The following is an 18,695-nucleotide window of genomic DNA, read 5'->3' as shown; positions in this document are numbered from 1 at the left end:
CAGGTCATTGCATTGGAGGTTGCAGAGCGCTATGTGTAAATAGCTATGGGACCCGCAGTATGCTATGTTGGTCATGTGTATCATTGGCACTTCGGAAGATCTGCTCACGGGAACTCTAAATCCACAGTAGTGCTGAATGGGTGATACAAAACGGAATAACACGGATTAAGCTACAGCGTCTGCTCACAAGGGGAGGGGTATGTCAATGTGTGTCAGTACAGACTAGTGGGGAAGTCCTGCATTTATGTCAGAAATTTAAGTTAAAAGCAGATTATGCAGTATGTGTAGCAGTACAAAATACAGTACTGGGGATTAATCTGAAGCTTTACGGAGAGAAAGACTGAGCTAAATGTGGCAGGGGAATCCCATAATCTGCATGTGCATGGGAACACTTAAAGGAAATCCCAGGCACTCTGGGGAACCTTTTCCTTCAACATAATTGGCATGAATTTTCACGGAGGTTTAAATATTTTATATTACACACCCCATATATATTAAATATATATATGGGCTGTATTTCTAAAATTGACTATTTGATCTTTATTGACTTTATTGAATACAGTGCCCATGGTAGTTGTGTTTAGGAGCATATTAAAAGTAAAACACAAACTGTAAACTGTTGAGGTATAAATGATTGAACCAGCGGCCTAAAGATGAATCTCATCTCATATTATAATTTCAATTATGTACAGTATTAACCCCTTCAAGACCAAGCCTGCTTGTGCCTTAATAACCTAACTAAATCTTTGAAATCTGGTATGTGTCACTTTAACAGAGAATAACCCTGTAAGGATTTTACACGTCCAAGTAATCCTGACAATGTTTTTTTGTCACATATTGTACTTTATTTAGGTGGGAAAAGTAAACTGATAGGATTTGCATATATTTATTAAAAACACCAACATTTAAGAACATTTCAAAAAAAATTTTTTATCATGTTTTTAACTGCAGAATGTTAAATATGTTTATACGAACATACTGTATAATTTTTTTAATTAGATATCCATTTGTTTACTTTATTTTGAAGCCACATTTGAAAAACTTTGCATCTTAAGCAATTTAGGAGACTTTCTAACTTAATATTCATTTTTACAATGTTGATATATTTTTTTACATTTCAATTTAATTTACAATTTTTAATTTATATAAATGGTATTGATGATTAAATTGTGTTATTGAATAACTAATTGATATAATGAATGAATGTAGGTATACTTTCACATGAAACGAATTGGTAAAGATTTCCTGCATCGGAAAATCCACATAAAAATTCCAATTACGCTATTGGTATGGATTTTCATGCAGATTTTAATGTGGATCCGCAGCAGACTTTAGCCCTTGATTTGAAAGGGTGAAATCAACTGCAGGTACGTGTCATAAACCTCATCAGCATCCACACCAAAGTTCACTATGTGTGAACATACACATCAATTTCACTTATTTTTAGATAAATTAGTAAAGATGAACCTACTCCATATAATCACCTATACTAAGTAAACAGTGTGTGATTGTAATGTCAGGAGTTAATTTGGGGTTAATGTTTGGTGTTTTAGAGTCATTTCAGCTTTTCTCTCCTCCAATCTCACACTGACAGGAGAGAATGGCAGAGAGCGGGGGACAGAGAGTCTGTTGCATCTCGCAAATGCCGGGAAGGGGCAACAAATTTGCCGAGCCAGCACTCTGATTATGCAATTGGGACCTGAACCAATCAGATCCTAATGATGGCACCAAACCATAACCTGTTTCGGGTGTTTTCTCATGCTTAGAGGGATATGATCACTGAATAACATACATTTTCGTCGTTGTTGCCCAGCAATAAGCTACATAACTTTACAGTAGATGGTCGCAAAGTGGTTAGACTTTTGCTATTATGCCTAGATTTGGAATAGTATAAAGCCAGATTAAAGCAAACTCTTATTTTTGCAGCTGCATTTCCCTCATGGATCATTGGCATATTTCCCAACATTTAAACTCCAAACAGAGATCTATTAGCTCCCAACTTGTTTTGTCCAGAAACACCTCCAAAAAGGCCTAGAAAACATCTTTTTTCTGAAAGGTTTTGCAAATTTGTGATCCAGTTTTTGGGACGGTCCTATGAAAATGGGACTGTTGTCTGGTAGGAGAGGCAGTATTCTTAAGCCACCTCTAACAATTATGCTAACGCCTCATATAGATGTCTTCCCTATAGATTTGCTTGACATAGTCTAATGATGTTATTCATCAGCCCCTGCCAGCCCTAATTCTGCAGTGCCTGAGAAAAGAGGATCTTTGTCATGGAGCTCCAATACCGGCTTTTGCAGTTCTACCCATATTTTATGTATTAGAAGGTATTTGTCCAAGTAATGAGTTATTGTCTGCAAGACTCTTCTAGATCAAGCACAACTTTGTTTGTTAAAGGAAGTCTGTCAGCTTCTATGAGGCCTATAAACTAAAGTTATAGCCTTATAGGAGGTGAAACACTAAATCTGGGTATGTGACACTTACACGTCGCCTGCTGACCGATGTCTGGGCCACAGCTGCATGCATCCAGCAGACTGCATAGGTGTGTGCACAGATCGACAAGACTATTCCTTTCATCCTGTGTGCCCACCTATGTAGTCCGTGGGATGCATGCAGCCTTGGTTCTAAGAGTAGACAGAAGGGGAATGCTGAGGAGTGTAAGCATAAGTGTCACATCCCTGGATTCGTCCTTTCAGCTCCTATAAGCCCATAACTTCAGTTATTGGCTCTCACAGGAGCTGACAGATTCTCTTTAAGTAGTAGAACTGATACGCAATGATAGAGAGTGGATATAAGGGTTGGCAACTCTAGTCATGAAATGCAGTGAACAAACTGCACAATATTGTCAAGCGTTTTCTGAATCACCTTGACCATTGTGGCAACTCATTTCATTCTTCTATTCTCACCCTGCAGCCCCTCAAGTTTCAGATTTAATTAGAAAGCAGGTAGCAGACCTAGCGACAGGACATAGAAGTATTTTATACTGAATGCAATATGCAACCAATGCGCCAAAGGCAAAGTGCTCTCTGCGGGATTGAAAGCAGGTTTTATTTTTTAATTTTGGCATCAATAAAATATTTCATCATTTGCATTTGGTTCTATGTGTTTTACACTCCACTTAATTCTCATTTGCTTTTCCTCAATTTTAGATGGCTGTAATTTCTTGCTTTATGTTTCACTGTTATTTGAAGATTCAAGAGGCTCTTGCTGTTAATATTTCAGTAAAACCTCAGCAAAAAATATTAAAACATTCCAATTCAACTATTAGCTAGATAGGAAATGACATAGAATAGCTCATAGATACATGGACTGAAGTAACAAGGTATTCTTAAATGTACCCTGGTGTCAGAAACCAGTCTAAATTATGGTTTGTACATCCTGGATGTACAATCTAACATTTTATACATCAGTAGTATAAGGAGACGATAAGAAATAACTGACAACCTTGACTCATAGTCAATACTGAACATTAATTTATCCTTAGGATGACAGTGCTCAATAAATGACAGAGCGCAGATGAGATTGGAAGACATTACTTGACATCCAGAACAAATATGACAAGTGAAAGATCTACCAAATCTTGATATCATAGAGACAACGGTAAAATGTAATAGACTAAGGCCTGACATACCTGCTCACACTCTAAGTAAGGGTTGTTTAATACGACAGGCATATTATTGTTGCTCCTCCATAAATCATTTAAGGCTGCATCATTGCCTCCTCCCTTCTGGGATTTGCTGAAAATGAAGAACACAGCATTTAGTGTACTCAAATATCATCAAGAGCCAAGGAGGCCATTTATATAATATTTACCAAAATGGATATTATCTATGCATACAGTATTATCAAACATGTTGGATACTTAAAGGGGTTGATTCATGAAAATATTGTTTATAGTTACATCCAGTTCATAATTATAAACATTTTTGCATTTCACTTATTAAAAAAGGTTCTATCCTCAGATATTTCAGGGCTAATGTTAGAATAGCACCACCTGCTGCTTCTATTGAAGAGCCTTTCTGTGTCTGGTTCACCTCAATAAATGTTCCAAAATGGTTATATATACTCAATCTCACTTCTCTGCAGTAATGCTGTCTCACTCCTAATACTTTCTAGCCATCTCTTCTGACATCAGAAAAGACAAAGCAACTTCAGAAGCAGCCGCTCACCACACCAGGGATCCCTCCACGAATCCAGTGTAGCAGAGAGAGAAGCAATATTGAGCATGTGTGACCACCTTTGTACATTTACAGAGGTGGACACAGAGTGGAAATAGCAGATGGTGCTATTCTAATATTAGTGCTGGAATATCTGGAGATAGAAACATTGTTTTAGTAGGTATAGATACAAAAATATTTATAATTATGGGTTGTCTAAACTATAAACAATATTTTTCACGGAACAACCCCGTTAACCCCTTGAGTGGTACGCCCGGAAATTTTCCAGGACGAGCTCCACTACCCATAGCGATATAGCCCGGAAGATTTCCGGGCTATGTTTCACTATGGGACCTGCAGAGCACAATGCCATAAGCTGTGGCAGTGTGCTCTGCCTGCCCAGTCCCTCATAGAACAGTGCAGGACTTTGAAAAAAGAAGCAGGAAGATATTGCCGATCTGCCGGCAACTTCCCGCTTCTATTTTAAAACTCCTGCACTGCTTTGTTTACAGGTTGCCACAGAGACCATCGGCTTGTCAGAAGCCAGCTGATGGTCTCTATGGCAGGGAGAGCTGGTGCTTGGCTGTCAGAGGATAGCCGGGCACCAGCTCTTACAGATCAGAGAAAACCTCTGATCTCTTCTGTGTTAACCCTTTACATGCTGCGGTCTATACGACTGCAGCATGTAAAGGGCTGTCACCATCGGACCCCAGGAATGTGATCAGGAGGTCCTGATGGGTCTCTGTGGAAGTCCCCTAAAGGGACAAAAATTTAAAACAGGTCAAAAAAAAGTTAAAAAATTATAAATAAAATAAAAATAAAAACACTATTCTCCCTTTAGGGCTCATGTCCACGGGCAAAATAAGAATTAAAATCCGCAGCGGATTTTAACTCTTCTCCTGCCCGCGGATCCGCACCCCATAGGGATGCATTGACCACCCGCGGGGTAGATAAATACCCGCGGATGGTCAATAAAAGGGATTTAAAAAAAAATGGAGCATGAAAAAATCTGGACCATGCTCCATTTTCATGCGGGTCTCCCGCGGGGACGGCTCCCGCGGGCTTCTATTGAAGCCTATGGAAGCCGTCCGGATCCGCGGGAGACCTAAAATAGGAATTTACTCACACGCTCCGTTTCTTCTCTTCGCGGCGGCGCCATCTTCTCTCCGTCGCGGCCGGATCTTTTTTCTTCGAGACGGCGCATGCGCGGGGCACGTCACCGACGTCATCATGCACATCCGCCGAGCCGAAGAAAGAAGATCCGGCCGCGACGCAGAGAAGATGGCGCCGCCGTGAAGAGAAGAAACGGAGCGGATGGGAGGTGAGTTTATTCTCATTTATTCTGATTTTCAGCGCTCATGTCCGCGGGGCAGGAGGGACCCGCTGCAGATTCTCCATGGAGAATCCGGAGCGGGCCTGATTTTCCCCGTGGACATGAGGCCTTACCTTGTAAAAATTTTAAAACAAAATTACACATGTGGTATCCCTGCGTCGTAATGACCCAGAGAAGGAAGTTAGTAAATTATTTAACAAAATTATCATTTAAAAAATCATAACTCCTTAATCTATCCATCGCCGTCGCTGCATGAGGGCTTGTTTTTTGCGGAATGAGTTGTATTTTTCAATGGTGCTATTTAATGTACCATATAATGTACTGAAAAACTTTTACTAAATTTTAAGTCAATTAAAATGAAAAGAAAAATGACATTCCGCCATCTTTCAGTGCGTTTTGTTTCTACGGCACACAAACTGCAACAAAAATGGCATGATAACGTTATTCTATGGGTCAGTACGATCACTACGATACCAAACTTGTATAGTTTTTTTTTTTTGCTGTAGTACTTGTATTTTTTTTCAGACATTTAATTTTTTAAAATTATTTTTTGTGGTCATCTTCTGCGCACAATAACTTTTATATTTTTCCATCGACGTACTTGAGCAAGGGCTCATTTTTTGTGGGATGTCCGGTAGTTTACGTTAGTACCAATCCGGAATACATACGACTATTTGATCGCTTTTTATTGCATTTTTTGGGGAGACAGGGTAACTGAAAAAGTGCATTCCTGGTGTTCTTTATTTTAGGTTCCCCGTGCAGGGTTAATAATGCACTACTTTGATAGATCAGACTTTTACTGACGCGATAATACCAAATATTTATTTTTATTTTATGATTTATATTTGTTAATTATAGATATGGCAAAAGGAGGGCGATTTAAACTTATTACCTTTTTTTTTTTTTGTAAAAAAGTCGCGAAAAAAAATCAACTACTACAATTTGGTATTGGCATAATCATACTGGCCTGTAGAATGACTTTAATATATTATTTATACTGCTCAGAGAATGCAGTGAAACATAAAAATAAAAAACATGCCAGAATTACAGAGTTTGTTAATCTTTCCCCCAGAAAAAAATGGAATAAAAAGCGATCAAAATTTTACAAGTTCTTAAAAATTATGTACTGCTATCTACTTCCTACAGACAGCTTGTCCCGCAAAAAGCAAGCCCTCATATGGCCCTGTCAATGGAAAAATGAAAAAGTAATGGCTCTTTGAACGCGACTGGAAAATTAGTTGAAATGAAATGATTGGGCCATTTAAAAAACCTGCCCTGGTGAGTCTGACAGGGGGGTAAGAAACCGCCACTGAAAGGGTTAAGTGGGGCACTGATTATGCAGACCAATTACTCTTTATGCTTATATTCTTCACAAGTTTTTTCATTGACAAATTACCTGAAAAATAACTGAAGATACAAACTTTTGAAATTAGTGCCCAGCCAGATACTTTCTGTAGCAATACGGGAAGTTTAAAAATAATAATCAGTTACAAAAGAGGAACATTTCAGGGACAAAGAGGGACAGGGGATCATTAGGAACCGTCTCTCTAATAAAGGGAATACTTGTGAATTATTTTCAAATTTTGTACTAGAAAAGCTAAATTGACATGCAGGTAAACTTACAACCTGGCTTTCAGCTAAATAAGAATTCGCTACATTTAAAGAGAACATGAACAGTATGATGGCTATGATGGGCATGACAGCTTGGGTAAACTGAAGTCATTTGTCACTAATTACTTATAACAATGTGAAGCCCTTGGCTAGAGTTTCAAAACACCTCTGATTTTCAGGCCTTGTTAACCTAAACCTCACACTACTAGTGATACCTCAGGGCACCCCACCCCCAATGTACTCCTTTGGTATGCATCTGTGAAACTCCCTCCTCACAAACCCCTCTTTTCTCTTTCTTTTTCTTCCTTCCTTACTTCTTCCTTCTCTTTCTCTTCTCTGTAAATTCCTTTCTATTAAGCTATCAATAATAAACCTATATAGAATTCAATTTGGCTGTGTTAAAAGTTGTAACTAAGATATTACCTGCTTTCGGTTTGACAACATGGTTGTATGGTTATCTATTTCATTATAATAGCCTTAGTAAAGCGGATCCATAGATCAGGCAATGTATAATGGTAAATTGTTGCCCTCGTACGTCTTAGGGGATTTATCCCCTTCCTATAACAATACCACCTGAAAGATGACTAATCATACAATCAAGAGGAGGAAGGCATAAGCTAAACTGTGTTTGGAAACTACACAAGAAAATGTTATGGGTAATTGTTTCATGCAATTTATATGGTCCTGCAAGACCTACTTGCTACTGTTTATTTTATTTTAATATAAACACAAACTTTAATAAAAAAGTTATTAAACATTATTTATATTACATTTTTACTACTATGCAACATAGTAACATGGTATGTAAGTATGAAAAAAACATGTCCATCCATATCAGCACTGAGCTAGGGGAAGGTATACAACCCCTATGACGTACTGCAGAAGCCAATATTCCTCATTTTAGGGAAAAAAATCCTTCCCGACTCCAAATCTGGCAATCACAGTAAATCCCTGGATGAACAACTCTCCTGAAGTAATTAGTGACTATAACATGTAATATCACCATCACCACGTCCTCAGGCAGAGAGTTCTATAGTTTCACTGCTCTTACAGTAAAGAACCCCGTTCCATGGGCGTAAGTAAAGGCTCAGGGGCCCTGATGCAGAAGGTGAACTCCCCCCCCCTCTATCTGTATCTGTACCCGTATCCATACCTAAACCATGCTGCACAGAGACATAACTTGAAGCTTCTGGGCCCCAATGCAAAACCTGTAAAAGGGCCCCCAACTATAGTGCTTTATTCATAGTACTGGGCTCCCTATATGGAGAAGAGAGGCCTTATGGGCCCCCTAAGGCTCCTGGGCCCGGGTGCAACCGCATCCCCTGCACCCTCTATAGTTACGCCCCTGCCCCCTTCTATGTTGGTGTAGAAACCTTCTTTGCTCTAGAAGAAGAGGATGCCTCCTTGTTACAGTCCTGGGTATAAATACAGTACTGTGCAGAGGTTTTAGGCAGGTGTGGAAAAAATGCTGCAAAGTAAAAATGCTTTCAAAAACAGAAGTGTTAATAATTTATTTTGTCAACTAGCAAAATGCAAAGTAAATGAACAAAGGAGAAATCTGATCAAATCAATATTTGGTGTGATCACCATTTGCCTTCAAAACCACATCCATTCTTCTCGGTACACTTGTGCACAGTTTCTGAAGTAACTTGGCAGGGAGGTTGTTCCAAACATGTTCTGTGGATGTCGGCTTGCTCAAATCCTTCTGTCTCTTTATGTAATCCCAGACAGACATGATTATGTTAGATCAGGGCTCCATGGGGGACCATATCATCACTTCCAGGACTCCTTCTCCTTTTTTACACTGAAAATGGTTCTTAATTACATGGCTGTATATTTGGAGTCATTGTCCTGCTACAGAATAAATTTGGATCCAATCAGACGCATTCTATTTTTGAAAAAATTCTTAATTTGCAGAATTTTTCTCACAACTGCCTAAAACCTTTGCACAGTAGTGTAGATGATGAGAGAGATCTCTATAGTGTCCCCTGATATAGTTATACATAGTTATTAGGTCTTCCCTCAGCTGTCTTTTTTCTAAATTAAATAATCCTAATTTTGATAACCACTCTTGGTGTTGTAGTCCGCCCATTCCATTTATTATTTTGGTTGTCTGCCTTTGTACCAGCTCAAGCTCTAATATGCCCTCTTTATATACAGTAAAAGCAAAATACTTCTTCATTGAAGGGATAAAGTAGACAGTGGTACTGTGGAATGCAGAGAGTTATCTCTAAGGGCTCCTCCACACTGGCGAGAGCGATATCGGGCCGTGATTCACAGCATGATATCGCCCTTGCAGGCCTTCTGAAAACCCCTGGATGCGAAGCGTTTTCACACGGAAACGGCCTCGCATTACTGCGGTGATGAAGGATTTGCCCGGCATGGCTGTCACAGTTGCAGCAGGGGATCGCGATGTTCTCCCATTTTTTCAATGGGGCAGGCGCTGCTGCCACCGGCCTAATTGAAAACATTGGGCGATATCTCAAAAAGAAAGGAGATGCTGTGATTTTGTTTTCACGCAGCATCGCAAGAGTGAAAACTTTGCAAATGAGAATGAAACCATTGAAAATCATTGGTGATGCATTTACACTCACTCTCAAATCGCGAGAAAATCGTGCGATTGTCTTGCCAGTGTGAAGGAGCCCTCAATGTCAGGTTCTCAGTTCTCACATTATCAATAATAATCCTGTTGACATCTCTATGACTATTAAAAAACACATTACGTAGATTTTACTTATGCATGTTGTTTTATTTTGGTAATGCCTCGGTTACTTTGTAGATGTTTCTAGAACTGCGTTCTTACTATATTACAGGCTACACAACTGTACAGGCACTTCAACTTTTGTTTGTGCTTTTATTTTTTTCCAAGACAATGCCTTACTAGGTGCTGCTATTAATATGTGAAATATTGTGGCATGGTTGTTTCTTTCTAGTAACTTTCTAGCATCTAGAACAGCGTTTCCCAAACTGGACTCCGCGAGAGCTTCTCAGGCACTCTAACCGAGGGTCTAGGTCACCGCTCTACTCACTGATGAAGCAGTGTTCAGACAGGCTCTAGTGAGGAACAGGACCTGCAGTGGTATATCAATGCAGATCACATAAACTGGCTTCGGTCATGTGATCTGCACTATTATTCAACCGCAGGCTCTGTTCATTGATTTCTTTACTCCAACCTGTCCAGACACTGCTGCAGCAGTGAGTAGAGCAGAGACCAATGGTGGGGGGACAGCAATAGGAGGGAGCCCATTACTACTGGAGACAGCCATAGGGGGGAGCCTATTACTACTGGAGACAGCAATAGGGGAGAAGCGCTGTTCCTACTGGAGGACAGCAATATGGGGGAGCCCCATTACTACCGGTGGGCAACAATAGCGGGGAGCCCATTACTACCAGGGGACAGCAATAGCGGGGACCCTATTAATACTAGGGCAGCAATAGGGATCACCTATTAATACTGGGGCCGCAATGCGGGACACTATTACTACAAGGGCCACAATGTGTGACACTATTACTACTGGGACTAATATAGAGGACGCTATTACTACTGGGGCCACCAATATAGGGGGTCACTATTACTACTGGGACCACCAATATACGGGTCACTATTACTACACAGGGCGGATTTGCTGCGGAATTTACAGCAGCAGCAAAGTCGACGAGATTTTTTAAAAAAACTGTGCAAAACCCGTGCGGATATTGACATGTTGTGTGTGATTTAATTCCGCAGGATGTTAATTTTAAATATATTATATATCAATAGCTCATCCAGCGCTCCAGCATTCCAACCTGTTTTCTTTCTTTTAAATGGCCCTGCCCTTTTTATAACGATGGAGGTAAAAATCATATGTTGTGATAAGCCACGCCTCTAACCCCTCCCTTGACCACACCCTCTGTTCTGCTTTGGTGCTCCATGGGAAACTTTTGCTTCAAGAAGGGCTCCATTGCTAAAAAAAAGTTTGGGACCACTGCTCTAGAATACATTTTTTTCTAAATAGTAGCAGAGGTAGCAAAGGTTTGCTGTTGCGATTTATACAATGTTCATATCTCTGTTAAAATATAGTTTAATGGATTGATGATTTTCAATTTGATCACCTTTGTTGAAGAACAGACACGGTTTCGCTCTCATCTGTGCAGTATGTCTAGTATTTCAGCTTTAAAAAGAGCTCAGCTGGCACTCTATACAAAGCCTTACTGCACTTGTCAAGAAACAACACAAGTGCAATTTCAGTAGATATGACCATCAGTGACGAATATTTGGCAAAAGGAAATAAATGAACAAAAATGTTGCCAAATATACTGCACAAAAAATTAAAGAACACTTAAATCACACATTGGATCTTAATTATCCCCCCCTCATCTTCGTGCCTGTCACTTGTACTCACTATGAGGCCTTATTGATATGGGCGTTTTTTTTGTTTTTTTTAACCATCAGAAGCATTGGAATTTTAATACATTCATTCAGATAGCTGCATTTTAGCCACATAAAAACGTACAGCTGGTGAAGATAGGACATCGGTGGTCGAATACGGTGGCCATGTGAATGGGCGAGAAAACGCAGATTTTGGGCGCGAATCGATTGTGGTTTTTGTGCCGCTCATGCATTTTCCAGCCAGCATAAATCTGCTGTCATCTGTGAAGAAAATGGGGCGTCAATGTCGGTCATGCCAATTCTGGTGGTTTCTGGCGTATGCCAACTAAGCTGCATGTTACTGAGCTACTGCCATGCCCAATTCTCTTCATGTAATGCCCTTTTGTACTGGTATCTGCTCCATGCTCTTGAGAGGGCGCTGGGAGACAAAGCAAGCTTTATTTCAGTGGAACATTCTGGAGGAGCAGGACTACCTGTGTAACCTGATTGGGTGCAGGTACTCCTCGTCTACCAGTAGTGACAAAGACACCAGCGAAACACAAAACTAAAGAATTAGTCATGAAAGATAAGAAGGGAGCGATTGTTTGTGACCACCTGCAATACCATTCCCTTTTTGGGGGTTGTCTTGCTATTACCTCTCCAGCACACCTGTTACCACTTTCATTTGCATCAGAGCAGGTGAAATTGATTCATAATCGCTTATGCTTCCTAGTGACTTGGGGTTATATGGCGATGCTTAAGTGTTCCCTTAATTTTTGTGAGCAGTGTATAAGGGAGTGCTGGTCTTCCCTACTGACATAGTAAACTATCCCACCAAACGTATTTGGACACCCGTATCAGTATAATAGATCATGTCTTATTAGCATGTCAAGTGTCCTAAACCATGCTATATGAGATGGAGACCCTTGGACATGTCAGCCATAGTTTGTATTGGGAACTACACGCTGTTGTATACATAGGTTATGCCCCTGCACACAAGCCATCCATCACAAAGTGCAATGCATTGACCATTTACAATAGTACAAAGAGTGTTGTAATTGGACAGTTGAGCGATGGAAGAATGTTCTATGAAGTGACGAATCACACTACTCTTCAAATCAGATGGACATACCTGGGTGTGGAGGATGCCTGGTGAATGCCTTTTGCCTAAGTGTGTTCAATAAATGCCTAATGAGGTAAAACACATCCATTCCATTTGTCAATATGTTGTCTAAGCATGCACATATGTAAAAAACTAGTAGATAACCCATCGTAGGACTGTAGTAGAAAATGCATCCACTGAACCACTAGACACAGGAGATGCTAAGCATGGACCCCCTTGTGCTTCCTAGCGCTTGCATCACGTTCCTGTACAGCACTTTGACATGGGTGTTAAATGCAGCAGAAACCGCTGGGCTCAGAAGCCGTCAAGCATCGCCCCCAGCTTGGTACCACCCACAGCACACTTCAATATAGGCGTTGAATGCAGCAGGAGCGGCCAACCACACGTTGGTGAAGCAGAAGTAGCTGAGCCAAATGTGCAGTTAGTGAAGCTGGAGCCGCTCTCCGCTACACTATTGATTACATGGCATAGTGGCGTGAGTTTGGATAAGATAACTGCAACCACATGATGACAGTATTCCGGTTACAAACTGACACAGGACACGCTAATGGCCCTTTTACACCAAACAGGGACCTCAAGATTGTTGTTTGCCCAGCGTGAAAGAGCTGGTGGCATCATCATCAGCTCACTTACCCGTGCAGCCTGTTTAGACTAATCATTGCTGGGAATCGTGAACCTCTCATTCAGTTCTCATTCATTGCTTCACATTCCTATCTTAAACACTAAACCATCAGTGTTTAAACGCAACGAGAAGCCAACAAGCCTACAATGATTATTACGCCGGCTGAAGCTAAGCGTCAAACGAGAAGCGCACGACTCTGGTTCGTTGTTAAGTCAGCTCGCGTTTAAACTGTAGAATTATCATTCACTTTTATTCATTTGAATGATTTTTGGAATGCTAAACATTCCGTCTAAACGCACCATAAAGCATATATATATTAGACAAGTAGAAAGGAGTCAACCTATTTAACTCAACTATTACTATTACCTGAATAGTGCTTTCTTCCCGAACTAGGATTTTACTACTAATACAATTAATTGCACAGCAGTGCGTTCACACGGTGCCGATATACTGCAGATTTTGTTGCATAGTTTGGCGCAGATCTGCAGCAGATTTCGCCCTTTCAATTGAATTCTGGGCTGTGATACTGTACAAGATATTTACACTTCTCTCATGCTCTGTCGCTTCTGTACATTTGCCACCTTAAGGCCGGCTTCACACGGGCATATGTGTATTTACAGGCGCATTTAAGCTGCGTATTTGCACAATGGGTGTTGCATTTTTGTGTGTGTATATATTTTACTGTATTTTTGGCACGCACATACCCTGCGTATTTCAATTCGAGAAAAAACATTCACGCATGCTCCAATTGATTTCAATGGGTATTTAATTTAATTAGTTTTATACGTGCTAGTATCGTGTGCAATATGCACGAAAATAGTTATCTCTAGCAGTCACAGAGATAAATGGAGCCGTGGTGTATATACTTCAATGCCACTCAATTTATATTTTTTTCTGCTTGATTGAAAATGCACTTGACAAAACCCATTACAACCAATGGGTTCTATCCACTGCATATTGCACGCACAAATTCTTCATGCATAATTTGCAGCGCAAATGCGTTCATGTGAATAAGCCCTAAGGGTGATTTCAGACGAAGGTTTTTTCCTAAACACAGTTTTTGTGGCAGTTTTTGTGTCAATACCAAAAAATAGATACAAAGGGAATGGGAAATATAAAGGACAGACTTATACTTTCCTTAAGTGCTGGATTCACTTCTGACTTTCCCTAAAAAAATTGTATAAAAATCTGCCACAAAAACAGCATTTTTTAAAGAAAAAAAAGCAGTGTGTAAAACCACCCTTAAAAGGGGTGTGCCAACTTTTAAACGTTTTTCCAATCTATGGGGGTTTAAGTGTATGGGGGTTTAAGTGTATGGGGGTTGAACCGCTAAAACTCATAAGAACAGGTGTTGTATGTCCCCCATATAAATTGAGTGACATTCAAGTATGTACACCACTGCTCCATTTATGTCTATGGGAATGTTAGAGATAACTAAATGCTGTACTCAACTAACCTGAAATACATTGAGTTGAATTCTAGAGAATATATCAGCACAATGTACATAAACGCTGATAATAAAAACAGCTATAAGAATGTATTTTGTTGTATTTCTCTTATTAGTCAATTAAAGGGACAATAGCACCAAAAGTTTCTAATCTCTTTTTATCTGTTTTCAGCTGGAGAGACAATAACAGGGACCGCACTCTGTGCTCTGCACGGGTGTTGGAGATTACATTGTATTCTGCTGACAGCCCATGCAAGAACAATGGAGCTGTGTGCAGAGCTCAGACCACATGCTGTGTTCTGCAAACAGCTCCCAGAAGCTCTTCTACACTCAAATAAAGCTAATAAAGTGCTAATGGACATTAGTGTTCATTAACACTTTATGCAAAACAATCACTAAAACTGTCAATCTTTCAATTGTTTGAAAGATTGTCTTTGCGTGTAAATGGGCCTTTAGTGAGATGACTGCTGCAAAGTTCTCTCTACAGATCAGGAAGTGACAGACAAGTATTAGGCTCTGTGTTAAAGAAGGCAGGATTTAAGAATTTTTTAACAATGCAGATAGTGACCAAAAATGTAAAAAATCATCATCATCATTTTTATACAAAAATGTGATTTATATAATAGGTCATTTTCGGATGACATATTCCCATTAAAGTATCACAATTTGGGTAATAGGAGTAATAAAACACACATGAAGATGGTCTTTTCCTTGACCATATCTGTATTATGTATCCTTTCTTCTTGCCAACGTAGCAAACATCAAACAGAGAAAACTATTTAATATTGACAGTTGATCCTGATTCCTTTGAGACACGTTCACCCAGCTCCGTCAGACAGGTTTTAGGCACCTTTCTGAGTGCATTAAGATTTTAAACACTGACATGAACACAAGCTCAAGTGGCCTCAAGTCTTGGCCCCAGTGAACTGATGAATTGGCTTCTTTCCTAAAGAAGCAATTAATGTAGCAGGCATGAGATAAGTGTGGATCTGGCTTGTATATCTGATTACAAACACTCTTACTGAAAAATAACCACTAAACCAAAAAAGTTGTCTTGCCAATCAATGCTCTTTATAAGTATACAGTATATACGTAAAAACGTAATTGTCAGTTAACAGCTAGATTAAAAAATTGTTTTTTGCTTTAAGAAAGTCTATCAAGAATATTCCCCCTATAAGAGGTCACACCATTAGATCACCGCTTAATGCTACCATCATAAGGAAATCTCTGTTTTTCTTCCCCATGTCCCATATGCCATATTCAAATAAGCTCTAGACCATCATATTAGCATTCTTCTCTGCTTCTACTTGTCCCGTGTTTCTACCTTCAGTTTTCCCCAATTTCTCATCTCGCCATGATTGAAAGTTACAGCTTCCTTCTGATTGTGAAGTCTCAAAGCAGAATGGAGCTGTGCAAAGGCGTAACGTGAAGCAACTGGCCTCCAATGCAAAATCTATAATAGCGCCCCCAATTATAACGCTAAGGGTCAGATGTAACCACACACTCTCTGCACCCAGTATAGTTATGCACCTAGAGGTGTGAATCATTATCTTCTGTGTAAGTAGTCTTTGGGTCTTTCTATGCAGGACACCCAACAATCGCCCCAGCAATTATTACTCCAGTGCTTTCATAAAGGAACGACAATGAGTCAGTGAATGGAAGCGGAATGGGCTGGAGATCAATTTCGGATGCCCCTCTCCAAACACAGTAAACAGGCAGTTGTTTGTAAAGAAATGAATGCCTGTTTACATGGGCCAATCATCGTTTGGTTTTTATGCCTGTGTAACTGAACAGAGAACACCAAGTGAACGAATTATCGTTCATCATTCAGTAACTGGCCATATTAACACTGAACGATTATCATTAAGTTGTGCACAATCCACTGATAATCGTGAAGTGCAAAATGGCCCTACGTGAGGTTTATTTAGCACCCATGGCCTTTTCCACAACACTAAGAAAACTTATAGCTATAACTATAAGCTATAACTTTGTAATATATCTTATCACACATAAATGCCTTTTACTCCCCTCTCGCTTTACATCCTCCACTATTCTCTCACTGTGAATTTACTGCTCAAACTTGTCTTCAGTGAAGACAGGTGTGTAGCCTACAGATAAATCGGATTACATGGAAGTCTATGGAGAGGAGAGGGCGAGTAGGAGGAGCTGCTGCTGGAGAGAGAGAGACACACACACAGGGATGCTGCTGATGGCTAGTAAGTGATTTACGGTCTCTGACAGCTACTGGTTTTACATCTTCACTGTTGGTTATTGCTGTATAATTTGCTCTATGATGCCGTAATTTATGAATGTGTGCTACAGAGAGTTATATGCTGCTTTCTCCATCTCCATGTGCAGTGCATGGGAGACATCATAACAGCTACGGTAGTCTCTATCCACCAGCTCAGAGAGAACTGGCAATTAGAGAGTGAGCCCACAGAATAGAAAACTGGTGGTAAATGTAGGATAAAAGCCATAGCATGGCCAGATATAGTGTGATTCCTCCTGTATGCAAACAACAGTTAATTCTGAGAAGTCATCTGAAACAACATTTACTCTTTAAGTAATTGATACATTTTGCTTATCAATTATGCAGAGAAGAATGCTGTTAGAGACTAAAGTTCTACTCGGCAATCTTAAAGAATATTGGACTCATTCCATTTTTCTCCAAGGTACTCTGTGGGGACAGATTGCAAAAATGATTAATAAGATGCAATGGTTATACAAGGGTAATAAACTAATGCCACACATCATATTCATGCATTGATAAAATCTGATGTTTACTACTATTAATGTAACATAAAACACAGTTAAATAAGAGCTCTTGTTGTAGGGAACAACAGGGTGACAAGTTAAGCAATTACGTTATGCACCATCAGGAGTATTGGCACATACCTGAAGCTATTATATGTCAGTCCACTGTGTGAAGAGCAGCATCTTCTCTCTAACTTTAGTTAAATGTTGTGAGACATGACAGTGGCTCCTCCAGGGGATGCAGAATTGCTTAATTGGAACTAATAGTTAACACAGAAAGGTCTTCACACAGTGTTGTCACAAAAGGCAGAGCAACAAGAGGGGAATCTGTCCACACAATTCTCACTGGTAATGAAGATGCATTAAGCCACCATCCTTTACACTGAACACAGTCATATTTATTAGGTCCTGCCAAATGCTGTCACGTACTGCAGCTACCCTCAGACTCCATAATACTGTATGACCACAACGATACAATATCAGCTACTGCCCAAGAATAAATGCATACAGTAATCCTGTACTTACTACAATAAAAAAATGAATAAATGATATATTGTAGAGAAAATATCTACTAGCATCACATTACTGGATTCTAAAAGAGGTTCTTCACTTTGGACAATCCCTTTTTATTAGAAGAGTCTTTCAAAAATAAGCTGATCTCAGGGTGTCCTGTCACCGGGAACCCAAGTAACCCAGCAAAAAGTGTTCAAGTTCCTTGCTGCACCACCACAGGAAAATAAAGCTTTACTTAGTGACCATTGCAAAGGGCTGATCATATAATGTAGAGATGTTCTTTGTACCTGCTCTCCAATCTGACTTATTGACGGAAATATACAATAAGGGTCTCCTCAACATTAACTCAGAATGTTCTTTTATAGAGTATTTGAAAATGGGTTTTCAGATAACCCCTTTAAGAACATGCAGATAGGTCAAGCTATTTGGAAAACTCGAATATAGGCACATACTTGCCCTTCAAGCTCCATACTGCTTCTATAGCGAGGGCTCCAAGGTATATCATTAGTGTCTCTTTACTTGGCAGTCATGACATGCCAACTAGAGATGAGCGAACACCAAAATGTTCGGGTGTTCGGTATTCGAAACGAACTTCCCGCGATGTTCGAGGGTTCGTTTCGAATAACGAACCCCATTGAAGTCAATGGGCGACCCGAGCATTTTTGTATTTCGCCGATGCTCGCTAAGGTTTTCATGTGTGAAAATCTGGGCAATTCAACAAATTGATGGGAACGACACAGGAACGGATAGGGCAGGCGAGGGGCTACGTGTTGGGCTGCATCTCAAG

The 18,695-nt window shown here is 40.0% G+C and overlaps 1 protein-coding gene across 1 annotated transcript in view; it reads right to left on the bottom strand.

The window, feature by feature from the left end:
- The window catches only part of NOS1 (nitric oxide synthase 1), a 90,151-nt gene that overhangs the window by 54,024 nt on the left and 17,432 nt on the right, over window positions 1-18,695 (bottom strand). The window contains exon 2 of the mRNA XM_066601916.1: window positions 3,632-3,737. Within this exon, the coding sequence (XP_066458013.1) occupies window positions 3,632-3,737 (106 nt within the window). The remainder of the gene's footprint in view (window positions 1-3,631; window positions 3,738-18,695) is intronic.

This window comes from Eleutherodactylus coqui, chromosome 5 (genome assembly GCF_035609145.1).
Source record: "Eleutherodactylus coqui strain aEleCoq1 chromosome 5, aEleCoq1.hap1, whole genome shotgun sequence".
In the NCBI taxonomy this organism is placed as follows: Eukaryota; Metazoa; Chordata; class Amphibia; order Anura; family Eleutherodactylidae; genus Eleutherodactylus; species Eleutherodactylus coqui.
This window is presented reverse-complemented; position numbering and strand designations above follow the sequence as displayed.